Source organism: Halictus rubicundus, unplaced genomic scaffold (assembly GCF_050948215.1).
Source record: "Halictus rubicundus isolate RS-2024b unplaced genomic scaffold, iyHalRubi1_principal scaffold0022, whole genome shotgun sequence".
Taxonomy (NCBI): domain Eukaryota; kingdom Metazoa; phylum Arthropoda; class Insecta; order Hymenoptera; family Halictidae; genus Halictus; species Halictus rubicundus.
Window position 1 is genome coordinate 1,040,678 of NW_027488563.1, and position 15,854 is coordinate 1,056,531.

At 43.4% G+C, this 15,854-nt stretch overlaps 1 protein-coding gene across 1 annotated transcript; it reads left to right on the forward strand.

Moving 5' to 3' along the window:
- The first annotated feature begins 12,887 nt into the window (after window positions 1-12,887).
- Window positions 12,888-15,555, forward strand: LOC143363128 (uncharacterized). The gene is made up of 2 exons (XM_076803734.1): window positions 12,888-15,452; window positions 15,547-15,555. The coding sequence occupies exons 1-2, from the start codon at window positions 12,888-12,890 to the stop codon at window positions 15,553-15,555; spliced, it is 2,574 nt and encodes an 857-aa protein (XP_076659849.1).
- The last annotated feature ends 299 nt before the right edge of the window (window positions 15,556-15,854 follow it).

Sequence of the window (15,854 nt, forward strand, 5' to 3'; positions counted from 1 at the left end):
GTCTTGTTGCACGAGGTTTTAGTCAGCAATATTTAGTAGATTATAACGAAACATTTGCACCGGTTGCAAGGATTTCAAGTTTTAGATGTATTTTGGCATTTGCAAATCAGTTTGATTTGTTAGTACATCACATGGACGTTAAAACAGCATTTCTAAATGGTACGTTAAAAGAAGAAATTTACATGAGAGTTCCTGAAGGAATTAAAAGTAGCAACAATGAAGTATGTAGATTGAATAAAGCGTCATATGGACTTTAACAAGCAGCAAGATGCTGGCTTGAGGTTTTCGAACAAGCGCTTATAGAAAGAGGTTTTAAAAACTCTTCAGTTGATAGATGCATATATATTTTAGATAAAGGAGATGTATCTCGAAATATGTATATATGTTGTACTTTATGTAGATCTCTGGCAGTACCCCGACTCTTAAAGGTCGGGGGGGGGGGTCATAAACACATTTCAGGCCCAGACCTTTCCTTCCGTTTACGGTTTCAAACCTAAGCAACGGTTTTCCGTTGCACATTTTGCGTTAGTCTCGTCCAGAGTGTCGAGGTATCGAGAGCTAACAGAACCCTTCCGTATCTTTGAATAAAACAGTTTTCTATTATAATCAACTGTGTGTTTATTGTCATAAATCCCATATCCCAATAAGTTGAAACTTCGCAAGCGATAAGAAATTCGACATTTCATATTACACGACCTAATATATTCCATGTTCTTTGGTCGTTACAAAAAATGATTTATTTGAATTACTATTTTAACAATAAATTATTATTGAAATAATAATTCAAATAACTAATATCGAAACAAATTTCTATTACAAAAACTTATTTATTAAAAAAAAAAGGTTTAATTAATAAATAACAATAAATAACTACTTAAATAATAAATCAATAAGGCCAGCACAATACAGAATTCAGAATGACAAAACTGAAACCGAAACCGAAACCGAAATCCAAAACCAAAGAATAACAGTTATAGAACCGAAATAATATCGATTCTCCAGAACCATGACCGTAACCGATATAAGCCAGAACCGATATTCTCGTAACAGTTACATCATTTCGGTTCTTCATAATAAAGGGTCGCCCCAGACAAGACAGGCAAGATGCCGAAGTTGTTTGGGCGCCCAAAATCGTCGCCCATAAGGGCTGAGCGTGTCTGCTGGCCGCTTGAGTGGCGCACGGGGTGCTCGCAATAAAGGCCAAGTGCCGAAAATCGTGTCATTTGCTACCAGAACCCCAGAACAGTCCACTCCCCTCTACACCCCTGAGATGCCAATGATGGAGCGTGTCGGCCACAGGCAGGCAACAGGCCACAGACAAAAGTTAGAAATCTCTGCCAATACAGACGCAGTCACGGTGCGGAATTTACTGAAATAATTCAATATTCGTGTATATCACGATATGAAATACATTTCTTTTGCATGGAATGCGTACGAGAATGGAAATTGTTATTAATAATCATATAATAATCATTTCTATGCATAATACAATTTTGCAATAATTATATGTCAATCATTTTTATTTATTCCTAATTTGCTTTTACTATATGTTTTATACCTATTCGAAAAGTAATATGAATATAAAGATAGATCGAGATTGTTTGGAATAACGTGAATGGGGATCACATTCAAAGTACTGAGAATGAGTCGGATAGCGAATAACATTCAGTTATTATTAATTTCGTTTTGAATTTGTTAGTTTTTAAATATATATATATACACCTGACCTGGTGAAAAAGCGAATATAATAGTTTTTTTTTACATAATTGTTGGAAAGTGTTTGTTTCGGCGTCGACCGACGGTCGGAGCAGCCTGCTGCCGGGACCACTCAGATTTGAGCGCGCAAAGGAATCCACAGGATGGGTCAATGAGAGGTTGAGACAAAGAGAGAGAGAGCGAGAATTAAAGGTTGAACTGCACTTTTATATAGTACTCGCACTTACAATGCGCCGTGAGAGGCGCGAGCCGGCGGACGAGCGGAGATCTAGCGCGAGCAAACTTCTGCCGTCGGATCGCGAAGCGGAGATCTTGAACGACACGAAACACCTGCCGTCGCGAGACGGAAATCTTCGACGCGGACGACGGAGATCTTGACGCGAAGCAGAAGGCTCGTAACGCAGCGCGAAAGAGCGCGAGAAAAATACAAACGAGTATTTTTCGAGAGCGCGAGAGATCAGCGAACGGGCGCGAGAACTATTACTGTGCGAATAGAATATACCTTGGCGACGGCAATTGACGAACGTTACGAGAGCGATGCGAGAGACGAACATTAAGAGAGCGAGAAGGCACGCGCAGGTGCCTTAAATAACAAGGACCATCGAATGTGGAGCACCGTGATTGGTGCTCCCGAATCGGATAATCCTTGTTTGTCACGATTTGAAGGATTCAAGCGTTGAAATTCGGCCAATGAGAGACGAAACTGTTGCTACGCGGTGTCGATCAACGGCGACACGCGTTCTTGCCGCGTGTTGACATACGAGACAAAAACCGTATGAAACAGCGGTCGCCAGCTAAGACAATAGCCGCCGAATTCCAACGCTTGAATCCTGAACAGTGTTACTTCGATACTTCCCCTTCGAAATTTCGTTTTTTTTTCAGGTAGCCAATTGCAAGTGAACCGACTGATCGACCGCTATTCACCGGCAGGCTTGGAAAAACCAATGTCCTTTATACTATGGATGGCATTACCTTTACTGTACACTGGGAGTGCACAACACCCTAACAACAGTTTAGGTAAAATATGTAAATGAGATCCCCGATAACTGTTTCAGTCAGAACCGATATATAACAGTCTGAAACAGCTATTTGCAGAACAGTTTCAGTCCCTATCAGAAAAGTATAATTGCGAGCGCCAAGGACTAAATAGCCAGTAGTTATAATCTTTGGAAGTGAGAACGAACAGGTCGATATACACATATAATATATGTGTCGTAGATTTAAGCGTTTATTAGGTTAAGCATTTGCCGTTAGAAGTTGCCGGAGTCGGTTGCCGAGTGCTCGCGCGTGTATTTACATTGTAGCGCGGCCGAGACGTTTGATCGGCCGCGACAGTTGGGATCGGTTTCCATTACGCGCGGCCGAAACGTTTGAGCGGCCGCGACAAACAAAATCGGTTTCCTTGTAATGCCTACACGTGGACGGAGTCACTCTGCGGAGTGGGGAAAAATGGGAGGCAAAGCCCTCGATGGCCCGAGATGGGGCGGCATATTTTGTTTAGCTCTCGAGGAATCAAGAGTGTCTCCGCAGAGTGAACCTGTCAGAGTAGCTCGACAACTCGAACTCGACAAAATGAAGCGCGCGAACGCGAGGACGCGACACAATGCTCATGAAACGACATCAGAAGTGGGATCTGATCAAACCTCACAATTTTCAAATCCGGATATTTTACGGTCATTACTGGAGCTACAAAACCAGAACATGGTACGACTTATCGAGTCCATCAAACTCCCTGGTGCGCCGGTGGTCTCGTTACCACAGTACAATCCGGAATCACCTGACGCCGATCCACGTGCCTGGTGTTCAACGATTGACGTTTGCATGGCGGAAAAACCCTTGGATGGAGGAGCGCTTGTCATTGCATTGAGCAAGGCGTTGAAGGGATCGGCATCCACGTGGCTGTCGCAGGTGTCATTTGCTGGCATGACATGGGCGCAATTTAAGGAAATTTTCCTCGCCCGCTACGGTTGCATCGAAACATGTGCCGCGACAGTGATCAACCTTTTGAACGGTCGGCCAAAGGAAGACGAGTGTCTTGCTGCATACGCTAGTCGCCTTATGACCACCCTTACGTCAAGCTGGTCGCAGAAAACCATTGAGGAGGTCGCCGTATCGGTTGTGCTTGCGCATACCGCACAGTTTAATCGGCGTCTGCACCACCTGGCCTTCACGAACGACATTACCACCAGAAGCAGACTGCAGCAGGAACTGAAGGCGTTTTCCAGCGCTAGACGCAAATACAACCCTACCGAGCCGGAACCGTCTCCAGAGAATAAGCGTTATAAACCAACGCCTTCGAACTCTGTTCAGTGTCATTGCTGTGGTAAGCTGGGACACAAAGCCGCCGAATGTCGCAAGAGGATGGCGCGAGGACAAGTGCCTGCTAATACTAGTTCGGCAAGGCCAGAATCGAAGAACAGTGTGACGTGTTATCGGTGCGGTGAAAGGGGACACATCTCGACTCGTTGTACCAGGTCAGGAGCGACCAACAACGGCAGCGGTGCGACGTCATTCCGGACGAGCGGCGGCAGCAACGCCGTGCACACCGAACGTCGAGTCGATGCATGCGAAGTCCGACCCGTGACCAGTCAGCTGACACAATCGGGTGAGTCGTATTCATTTTGCTATGATTCCGGCGCCGAGTGCTCTCTCATCAAGGAAGGAACCGCGGTTAGATTTTCTGGTACGCGCCATAGTACGGTGATTTCGATCGTAGGAATAGGTAACTCAAACGTGTTTAGCACCTGCCAGATTCAAAGCGAGGTCTCGGTTAACGGGTACACTTTTGAGGTCCTATTTCATGCAGTACCTGACAACTGCTTGAAGTACGACGTCATGCTCGGGCGCGATATTTTAAAACAGGGGTTTTCAATTACCATGACAGCGAATAGTTTCTCGTTAACCAAAATTAAAGTGGTAGATTATTGTCAGGTTTCTAAACCCTTTGATCTTGATAAGATTGATACCGACGTACCTCCTGAACACAAGGTCCAATTATCGAATTTGTTAAACGAATTCTCTGAAACTTTTATCGATGGGTTGCCACGTACACGTGTGACTACCGGTGAGCTTAAAATACGGCTAGTTGATCCTACTAAGACTGTCCAACGTAGACCCTATCGGCTCTCCCCTGACGAGAGACAATTAGTGCGCGATAAAATAAACGAAATGTTAGAGGCCCATATCATACGACCCAGCTGTTCGCCTTTTGCAAGTCCCATCCTGCTTGTAAAGAAACGTGATGGGTCGGATCGCATGTGCGTCGATTACCGCGAACTAAATCATAACACAGTTCCTGACCGGTTTCCTTTACCCTTGATTCAGGATCAAATCGCTCGCCTAGCCGATACTAATTATTTCACGTGTCTTGATTGTGCTAGTGGATTCAATTTAATTCCTGTACACCCTGATAGGTATCGAACTTACTGCTTTTGTGACACCGGATGGTCAGTATGAATACTTGAAAATGCCTTTCGGTTTACGAAATGCCCCGAGTGTTTTCCAGCGTGCTGTTACTAGGGCCTTAGGCGACCTTGTCTATTCCTACGTTATCGTCTACATGGATGACATTTTAATTCCCTCGCGAGATGTAAATGAAGCGTTAGAGCGATTGCGCACTGTATTGGACCTTTTGACAAAAGCCGGATTTTCGTTGAAATTCTCCAAATGTTCGTTCCTGAAAAGTTGTGTTGAATTTCTCGGATACAAAGTTTCCTCCGGGAAGGTCATGCCCAATCCGCGAAAAGTCGAGGCATTGACCAAATTACCGCCCCCGGAAACCATTTACCAGTTGAGACAGTTTATCGGGCTCGCGTCCTACTTTCGAAGATTTATCCCGAATTTCTCTCAGATCATGCGACCCCTTTTTCTCTTAATCAACAATGGCAAAAGTAAACTTAGCTGGACTCCTGAGCATGAAGTAATCCGTAAGAAAATTATCTCTATTCTCACAAACGAACCGGTTCTAATTATTTTCAACCCCGATTATCCAATTGAAATTCACACCGACGCAAGTGCCGACGGATATGGCGCAATTTTCTTTCTGAAGGTTGACGGTAAACTTCATGTCGTTGAATATTTCAGCAAGCGTACCACAGGACCTGAATCCCGGTATCACTCCTATGAGTTAGAAACCCTAGCCGTGGTAAACGCTATCAAACATTTTCGCCATTACTTAGAAGGACGTCAATTTACCATAATTACCGATTGTAACTCCCTCAAAGCCTCGAGAAATAAAATCGACCTCACCCCACGTGTCCATAGATGGTGGGCTTATCTACAAGCTTTTGATTTTGACATTATGTATAGAGAGGGCACACGCATGAGTCATGTTGACTTTTTATCTCGAAACCACCTTCCCGAGCCTACATGTTCAACTTCAACCCCACCTGCTTTGGAGAGGATTGAACAGGTTCGCGTTGATATAGCCACCCTTTCTGAAAACTGGCTCCTCGCCGAGCAACAGCGAGACGATGAGATCCAGTCCATTATGACGAAACTAAGAACTAACGAACTTTCACTCGAAACCGCTCAAACTTATGAGATTCGATCCGGTGTCTTGTACCGCAAAATCCAGAGGCACAATCGTACAAGATGTTTGCCGATCGTACCGCGATCTTTTCGATGGTCAGTAATAAACCACATGCACGAGTCAATAATGCATTTAGGATGGGAAAAGACACTCGATAAACTATACGAACATTACTGGTTTGAACATATGTCAAAGTACGTGCGCAAATTTGTTGATAATTGTATTACGTGTAAAGTATCGAAGCCCCAATCAGGTAAAGTCCAAGCCGAACTTCATCCTATTCCCAAAGTTAGCGTCCCATGGCATACCGTTCATATTGATATAACCGGAAGGCTTAGCGGCAAAAATGACCTTAAAGAATACGTCATAGTCCTTATCGATGCCTTTACTAAATTCGTTTTACTTTATCATACTTTACGCATCGATACCGCTAGCGTTACTAAGGCTTTGCAATCAAGTGTTTCTTTATTTGGATCCCCAAAGCGAGTAATTGCCGATCAGGGGAGATGCTTCGCGAGTAAAGACTTCAAAGAATTTTGCGATTCTGGTAACATTCAGTTACACTTGATAGCCACGGGTTCTAGCCGTGCCAATGGACAGGTTGAAAGGGTCATGAGCACGTTAAAATCTATGTTGACGTCTGTTGAGACAGGTGAACGATCATGCCAGGACGCGTTGAGTGATATTCAGTTAGCCTTGAATAGCTACTCATCGGGTAACTAAAGCGAGCCCCTTAGAGCTCCTGATAGGACGCGTAGCTAGACCCTTGAATTTATTAACCACGGATGATGCAGAAGCTGAAATAGATCTTTCTGAGGTGAGAGAGTGTGCGGCGCGAAATATTACGAAAAATGCTGAATGCGACAAAACCAGATTTGACAGTACAAAGTCCAAATTAGTTAAATTTAAAACAGGAGATTTCGTGTTAATTCGAAATGAAGAAAGGAATCAGACCAAGCTTGACCCTAAATTTAGAGGTCCATTTAAAATCATTGAAGTTCTTGATGGAGACAGATACCTTTTAAAATCCTTAACAAGTAATCGCACGTATAAGTATGCGCATGATCGAGTTCGAAAAATGCCCGAGTGCCAAGTTTCGAACGAATTTAATGAGTCAGATTAGCACGGAGTTCTGTGTGAACTGGTACGACTATCGATATAGTCGGCGGTCTGTGTGACCTGTTACGTCTATGCTGTGTGCGTAGACGGCGTTCTGTGTGAACGGAGTTCTGTGTGAACTGGTACGGCTATCGATATAATCGGCGGTCTGTGTGACCTGTTACGTCTATGCTGTGTGCGTAGACGGCGTTCTGTGTGAACGGAGTTCTGTGTGAACTGGTACGGCTATCGATATAGTCGGCGGTCTGTGTGACCTGTTACGTCTATGCTGTGTGCGTAGACGGCGTTCTGTGTGAACGGAGTTCTGTGTGAACTGGTACGGCTATCGATATAGTCGGTGGTCTGTGTGACCTGTTACGTCTATGCTGTGTGTGTAGACGGCGTTCTGTGTGAACGGTTACGACTATTGATATAGTCGGCGGTCAGTGTGACCTGCCACGTCTATGCTATGGGCATAGACGGCGTTCTATGTGTAAACTGTTACCATGTTTGATTCCCTGTAATGAAAAGTTAATACTTTTGTTATATCTTGTACGTCAGGATAGCCGAACTATGAATGTAATATAAGGAAATTGTTCTGTTACAGATACACGCGAGGACGCGTGACATGTCGGTCAGGCCGTGTCGTAGATTTAAGCGTTTATTAGGTTAAGCATTTGCCGTTAGAAGTTGCCGGAGTCGGTTGCCGAGTGCTCGCGCGTGTATTTACATTGTAGCGCGGCCTAGACGTTTGATCGGCCGCGACAGTTGGGATCGGTTTCCATTACGCGCGGCCGAAACGTTTGAGCGGCCGCGACAAACAAAATCGGCTTCCTTGTAATGCCTACACGTGGACGGAGTCACTCTGCGGAGTGGGGAAAAATGGGAGGCAAAGCCCTCGATGGCCCGAGATGGGGCGGCATATTTTGTTTAGCTCTCGAGGAATCAAGAGTGTCTCCGCAGAGTGAATCTGTCAGAGTAGCTCGACAACTCGAACTCGACAAAATGAAGCGCGCGAACGCGAGGACGCGACACAATGCTCATGAAACGACATATGTATCAATATATCATTTCTTTCCTTGAGACTGTCTACATTCTGAATCCTACATGTATTGGATATTACTTTTTAATCATTTATTACATAGATAAAATGGTACTGTTTATTACATCCTGTGTTTCATATTAGGTACTGATCTTTTAATTACCGACAATTAATAAAAATGTGATTATTAATAATCACTGTATTATTTTGTGGAATTAGCTATTAATTCAACCAGAATATTTCATCTCTGTTTAAATACAATGCTTTCTGCTTCTATACTCATTTCAATTTACATAAATAAACTTTTATTTATTGATAGTAAACATAATAACAATTGTCGTTGAAAATTGAGATACCTATTTAGCGCTATTTTTATCTTGTATTTGATTCATATAAACTGTTGTTGGCTTCTTTGAACCTTTTGCTATCAAATACAATTTTCAACACGGACGGAAAAATATTCAAAAGATTGTCACTAAAAATTTTAATGACAGTAGTTATGCGTTGTTATTCCATATTCGTTACAAGTTGCGGCATGTCTGTTATTATCGATAATAATTATCGATATTGTTATTATTGATAAGCAATTGTTTCGAAACTGATAGCAATAATGGTAAAAGATCAGCTAAATCTGAACACCTGTATGCTTTTACGATATAACGATAAGTCAAATCAGTAGTAAACAGAATTTTATACAAATTTATTGTATATAATTAATAAATTCTTGCACAATTTATGAGAATATTTGGAAAAAATAACTAATGATTCTACATGTAATGTCAATATATAATAACAGACACGCCGCAACTTGCAACGAATATGGAATCTCGCATAACAACTGTCATTTAAATTTTTAGTGACAATCTTTTGAATATTTTTACGTCCTTTTGAAAATTGTATTTCATAGCAGAAGATTCGAAGAAGCCAACAACAGTTTACATGAAACAATTTCAAGATAAAAATAGCGCTAGATAGGTATTTCAATTTTCAACAACAATTATTATTATGTTTACTATCAATGAATAAAAGTTTCTTTATATAAATTGAAAAAGCATTTATTTAGCTTTAAAGTGAGTATAGAGACAGAAAGCATTGTATTTAAACAGAGATGAAATATTCAGATTCAATTAATCATGCAATGGCTCGTTTGGTTTAGTTTTCCAGAATTGGCACTGTAACTTGGAAAGTAACCGAAAATACGCGCTGTGCGTTACACGGCAGTAACGGTAAACTGGCAACTATGCGACGAATATTCTCCGATGTTATTTGGCAACTACGCCCTCGATACCAGTAATTCAATATAATTCCTAAACTCACCACTCTAAATCCTAGAGGGCATAGCAAAACCTTTGAGTTTTTGAAGAGTCGGTATTTCAGAACGTGAGACACGAAGTCCCATAAGATGATAGGTCTATTCTATACCTCGTCGGTGCCTCGGGACAGCAGCGTTAGAATCATTCGCGCATCTGAACTATTCAAAATTAAACACATATTCAGAATCATTCGCGCCTCAGAAAAACACAGTCCGTTACTTTCCACACTGCTACCACTGTTCCGAATTTAACCAATCACCTAATGTTAACTCGGCATGTGATAGTGCCGTGTATTATTATTAATAAATAAACATTGTTAAAAAACATGACATTTAATCAATTCATCATCCGGCACAAAATATAACACAGTCCGAGTGTAAACACGCGTGTATTATAACTCTATGTGATATTAATAACGATAATATTAGCACCATAAACCAGAAAAATATTAACATTACTCATCAGGCTATAGGCTCAGATTATTAAAATAATTAAAAAGTAAAAGTAAAAACAAGTAAAATAGGAAGATAATGCTAGAAATAAAATATTGTCGAACAGATCAGCAAATAGCATAACATAAGTAACATGTTACAACAATTTTAATAGTTAAGAGGAAGTATTAAAAACAGGGGCCAAAAATGATAGTTATTCTAAAATGTTCAACGATAAAAATCATTAATAAAAGATGGATTATTTTTTAAATTTAAGATAAGGTTACAAATAACAATTATTAGTGCCCAAAAAATTGAATCTTCCTCTATAACTGTTTTCGATGAAGAAAAACTCTTTCGATTGCTCAAAGTGGTTATCGGTGAGAGAAGTTCATTTCGATTTCTCATACTCCTAACAGTTACACTGTCCAACACCAAAAAAATTTTGCAACACCTGTTGGGGGATTCTTATACACTTTGTCATTCTAAAACCAAATCCGCCAACAGAATTGCTCTATCACGCAACGTTTTCGAAAAATATTGGTTTTCGTAAAAATCCATGATTTTGATAAAAAATAACGTGTTACGCAAAAACTAAACACGCGAGAAAGTTCAAGTTTGAGTCAAGAGATAAAGCGGACTTTCCTTTACATACAGCCAATCATATATATAGCCAATTATATTTTTATTAAACATTATTTTTCGAAAGCTTGAAAATGTGCCGACGCGGGTACATTGTAGGCTCTAGTTTTGTGTTTATGTGAAAAATCCTTTATCTAGGAGGAATTTACTATACAGGAATGCATTCTACATAAGAGTTCACTTAAGGAAATGCTGAATAAGAAAAATTGGATACAAAAGCTTACCTATTTCTGATGTAAACAAATTTTAAAGTGTATCCACCTTGCTTGACTTCCGCCTTGCCTACATTAGCAAATGTCCAACAGTACTCAGCTTTACATCGGCTTCAGCCTTACTTCAGCTTTTCTCTTTTCCTTTGTAACTCCGAAATATCCATGGTTGAAATATCTTGATGAAAGATTAATGCTGGAATTATATTCCTTGTTTTAATTTTAATTACTAACTCTTTTAATCGGGTGTGTAATTGAAATACAATATAATTCAAATATTTTAATCAGGTGTATAATTGGAATACAATATAATTCAAATATTTTAATCAGGTGTGTAATTGAAATACAATATAATTGACATATTTTAATCAGATGTGTAATTGAAATATCATACACTTGAAATACAGCTCTCCAAGTTATGTATAGCTCTTTCTGATTTTTATATTTATGTGTGAAATTTAAAAAATTTGTAACGCAGAAGTTATTTCTGTTCAGATATTATTTTATAAATAATACATTCCTTCCGTTTGAAACCTTCACGTGGATTTTTCAACCTCTTATTACCTATTATTTTATTATTCTTTAATTTTCAATTTTAATTTAAAGAAATCGTAATTCGCAATTAATGTGATTTATTTACAAAGTGTTTTGTAATTGTACTCCATTGCAATTACGAATTACATTGTAATTTAATTGAATGAAGATCTCAATTATAAATTATAATATGATTGAAATACAATGTAATTCAATTACTTTGTAATTATAATTCCTGGAGTAATTCAATTGTAATTCTGCACAACTCTGCCGCTGGCACAGATCAAAGCCCGCGTGAGCGCAAGACTTTAAATAAAAAATTTTACTTTCTTTATTATAAATAATTCTTTTGTGAGACTTTGACCAATACATTTCTGACATTATTCTGATTAAAATGATACATGATAAATGAAAGAAAATATATAGAACTATTCGATAGAAAAAATATGCATCTCTTACCTTCAGATAAAAGTATTTTCTTCATCACGACGTGCCATCCACGAGCGCTCAAAGAGGAATGGTCGAAAACCGCTCGAGCTGTTGCGAACCAGCTTATAAGAATCCTTGTTCAGGATTCAAGCGTTGGAATTCGGCGGCTATTGTCTTGGCGGGCGGCCGCTGTATCATACGGTTTTTGTCTCGTATATCAACACGCGGCAAGAACGCGTGTCGCTCTCATTGACCGGATTTCAACGCTTGAATCCTTCAAATCGAGACAAACAAGGATTATCCGATTCGGGAGCACCAATCACGGTGCTCCACATTCGATGGTCCTTGTTATTTAAGGCACCTGCGCGTGCCGTCTCGCTCTCTTCAGGTTCGCCTCTCGCATCGCTCCTGTAACTTTAGTCAGTCGTCACGGTATATTCTAATCGTCCGGTATTCGTTCTCGCGCCCGTTCGCTGATCTCTCGCGCTCTCAAAATACTCGTTCGTATTTTTCTCGCGCTCTTTCGCGCCGCGTTACGAGCCTTCTGCTTCGCGCCAAGATTTCCGTCGTCCGCGTCGAAGATTTCCGCCTCGCGACGGCACGTGTTTCGTGTCGTTCAAGATCTCCGCGTCGCGATCCGACGGCAGAAGTTGGCTCGCTCAAGATCTCCGCTCGTCCGCCGGCTCGCGCCTCTCACGGCGCATTGTAAGTGCGAGTACTGTAATAAAAGTGCAGTTACACCTTTAATCCTCGCTCTCTCTCTCTCTCTCTGTCTCAACCTCTCATTGACCCATCCTGTGGATTCATTTGCGCGCTCAAATCTGAGTGGTCCCGGCAGCAGGCTGCTCCGACCGTCGGTCGACGCCGAAACATTCTGGTCCTTCGAGCCGGATCGCGAATAATCCACGAGGTCGGTGAGAAACGAAAGAGAAATCGTGCATCATGGAAGACGCGATCGAAGTTCAGCTGTTGACGCAGCGCGCGATCGAGCGCGCGCTCGTCAACCTCAACAAATTGGGGAAAGCGAAGTGGACTCGCTCGACGTTAATGACGAGGATGGCTCATCTGAAGGCCAACTGGACGCGGTTCGAGGCCGGGCACGCTCGACTCCTCGCCTCCACCTCACCGGAAGCGAAGGCTGCACACCCGTACTTCTCCGACGACCCTTTCTCGACGACGGAGGAAACGTACCTCGACGCTCTGGCCTCCATGCAAGCAAAACTCGACGAGCTCCCCAGCACTTCTGTGAGTCAGCTTGAACATACTTCCGACGGACAAGCGAGTCCCACGTCCGCCGCTCCGCTCCTTCCGAGCATCCATTTGCCGGAATTCGACGGCCGTTACGAGGCATGGGAGGCGTTCCGCGATCGCTTCACCGCGCTCATTATCGCGAATAAATCGCTCGCGGATGTCACGCGTCTCCACTATCTCATGTCATCGCTCTCGGGCCGTGCCCTCGAATGCCTCGGGAATCTCCCTGTAACTGCCGACAACTTCGATATCGCGTGGAAGGCGTTAACCGCGCGTTACGAAAACCCTCGGCGCCTCATTAGCTCACATCTGACGTCGATGCTTGATTTACCAGCGCTGTCTCGTGAATCCGCGTCCGATCTCCAAAACCTACGCGATCGAGTTTCTGTAATTGTTGCTTCACTCAAAAATCTCGGGCGGGCACCTGCCGATCTCTGGAACGATTTCCTTGTACATATCGTGTCGCAAAAGTTGGACGCGCCGACTCGCAAAGCGTGGAAGATCAAGACGGGTGACGATGTAGAGCCTCCCACGTTCGATGCACTCACGAAATTCATCGACTCTCGCGTTCGCGCCCTCGAGGAATTCGCTCCCAGTGCACCAGCGAGCTCTTCTGCGTTTCCCGTCGCATCGAGTCAAACCTCCGCCGGTCGATCTCGTGTACATGTCGCCACAGCGTCGCAGTCCGACAAAAATTCGAAGTCTCCGTGCCCCGTCTGTCGAGCCTCGCATATGCTCAGCTCCTGTCCGAAATTTAACGCACGTAGCCCTCGTGATCGACGGGATCTCGTTCACCGTTTCTCGAGGTGCGTAAATTGCTTGAGTTTAAAGCATCTTGTGCGGGATTGCCCGAGCAAATATACGTGCCGCGTGTGTCATCAACGTCACCATTCACTCCTCCACGACGCTGAAGCTCTCCCCGCGTCACCTTCTCCGGCACCGACGCCCCTTCCAGAGGTGAAGTCTCACCTCGCGTCCACTCCGACCGAACCGGGCTCCGCCGTCTTGCTCGCTACCGCGTGGGTCCGAATTCACGCTCCGTCGGGCCATTCCATCCCTGTTCGCGCGTTAATCGATCAAGGATCGGAAGCGAGCTTTCTTACCGAAGCTATGGTGTCCCTACTGCGTGCGAAACGCATCCGGGTCGAGACCTCGATCTCGGCTGTTGGCGGCGTGCATGCCGGTCGCGTGCGTCACGCTGTTCGTCTCCGCGTGTCACCACGGTCGTCCGCGACTCCCGCGATCTCTACGGTCGCTCTCGTCCTTCCGTCGCTCTCGACGTACACTCCGAAACGCCTTCTCGACTCGCGCTCTCTCGCGCATCTCTCTTCGCTAAATTGGGCTGATCCAGATCCGTTCAGCTCCTCTGCGATCCATCTCATCCTCGGCGCGGACGTCTACGCTGACATCATCCTCGACGGTGTGCGTAAGGGCCCCCGAGGACATCCGATCGCTCAGAATAGTATTTTTGGCTGGATCGTTTCCGGACCCTGCTCGCGTCCGTCTCGTGACGCTGTCCGCTCACGCGCCTCTCCGCATGCTGCATCTAGCCTTTCAATGCATCACTGCATTCAGGAGGACCCTCTCTCCCACGAATTAACTCGATTCTGGGAAATCGAGGAAATCCCGCGTCGGACTCTCCTCACGACGGACGAGGAGCAATGCGAGGCTCATTTCCGCGCCAATACTACCAGAACGGCCGACGGCCGCTACGTGGTCCGTCTTCCTTTTCGCGACGGTCCTCCGATCAAAATTGGCCACTCTTACTCTGTCGCCGCGAAGGTCAGTCGATCGCTCCATCGTAAGCTTTCCTTAAAGCCCTCTCTCGCTCTGGAGTATCGGACCTTCCTTCGTGAATACGAAGAAATGGGCCACATGCGACGCGCTCTCTCGTCTGCTCTAACCTCTCCGCAGTGTGTCTACATACCACATCATCCTGTCCTTCGCGAAGGTAGCTCGACGACGCACCTCCGCGTAGTTTTCAATGCCTCGAGCAGAACCTCAGACGGCACGTCGCTGAATGACCACCTGTTTCCAGGCCCGAAATTGCAGGCTGATCTTCCCTCCGTCATTTTACGGTGGCGGCATTTTCGGTACGTTTATACAGCGGATATCGCCAAGATGTACCGTCAGATACTTATCGACCCGCGCGACATTGATTATCAAAGGATCCTTTGGCAAGAGTCTCCCGCAAACGCGCCAACTCCGTTCCAACAAAAAAAAAGCAGGCAATGTTTGTGTAAAGGTGACAACAAGGTAATTTCTTCATAAATTCCTTCCTTTATATTTTATATACAGAGTGTTTACGAAATCGTGGTACAAGCGACACGGCTGTGTGATGATTGTACAGGGTGTATAAAAATTAATAGTCAATAGAAAGCTGAAACTTTGTAGAATATGGGAAAAATAAGGAGATTATGGTACGACCGTTTTCTAACCTTGAGGAAATTCGTTTAAATTCGTACACAATTTCAAGAAAATTTTAGTTTTTCTATTTGTAACACAAGTAAAATATTTTATATTGCAGTTTTAAGTTTGTACAGTGTTTTCCCGAATATAGAAATGTTCAATATAACATAATACACCTACAAAATGCTAAAAAGCTTTTGTCAACGACGATGCAATTTATAAAAAAAATTCTGAAAAAATTAAGAACAA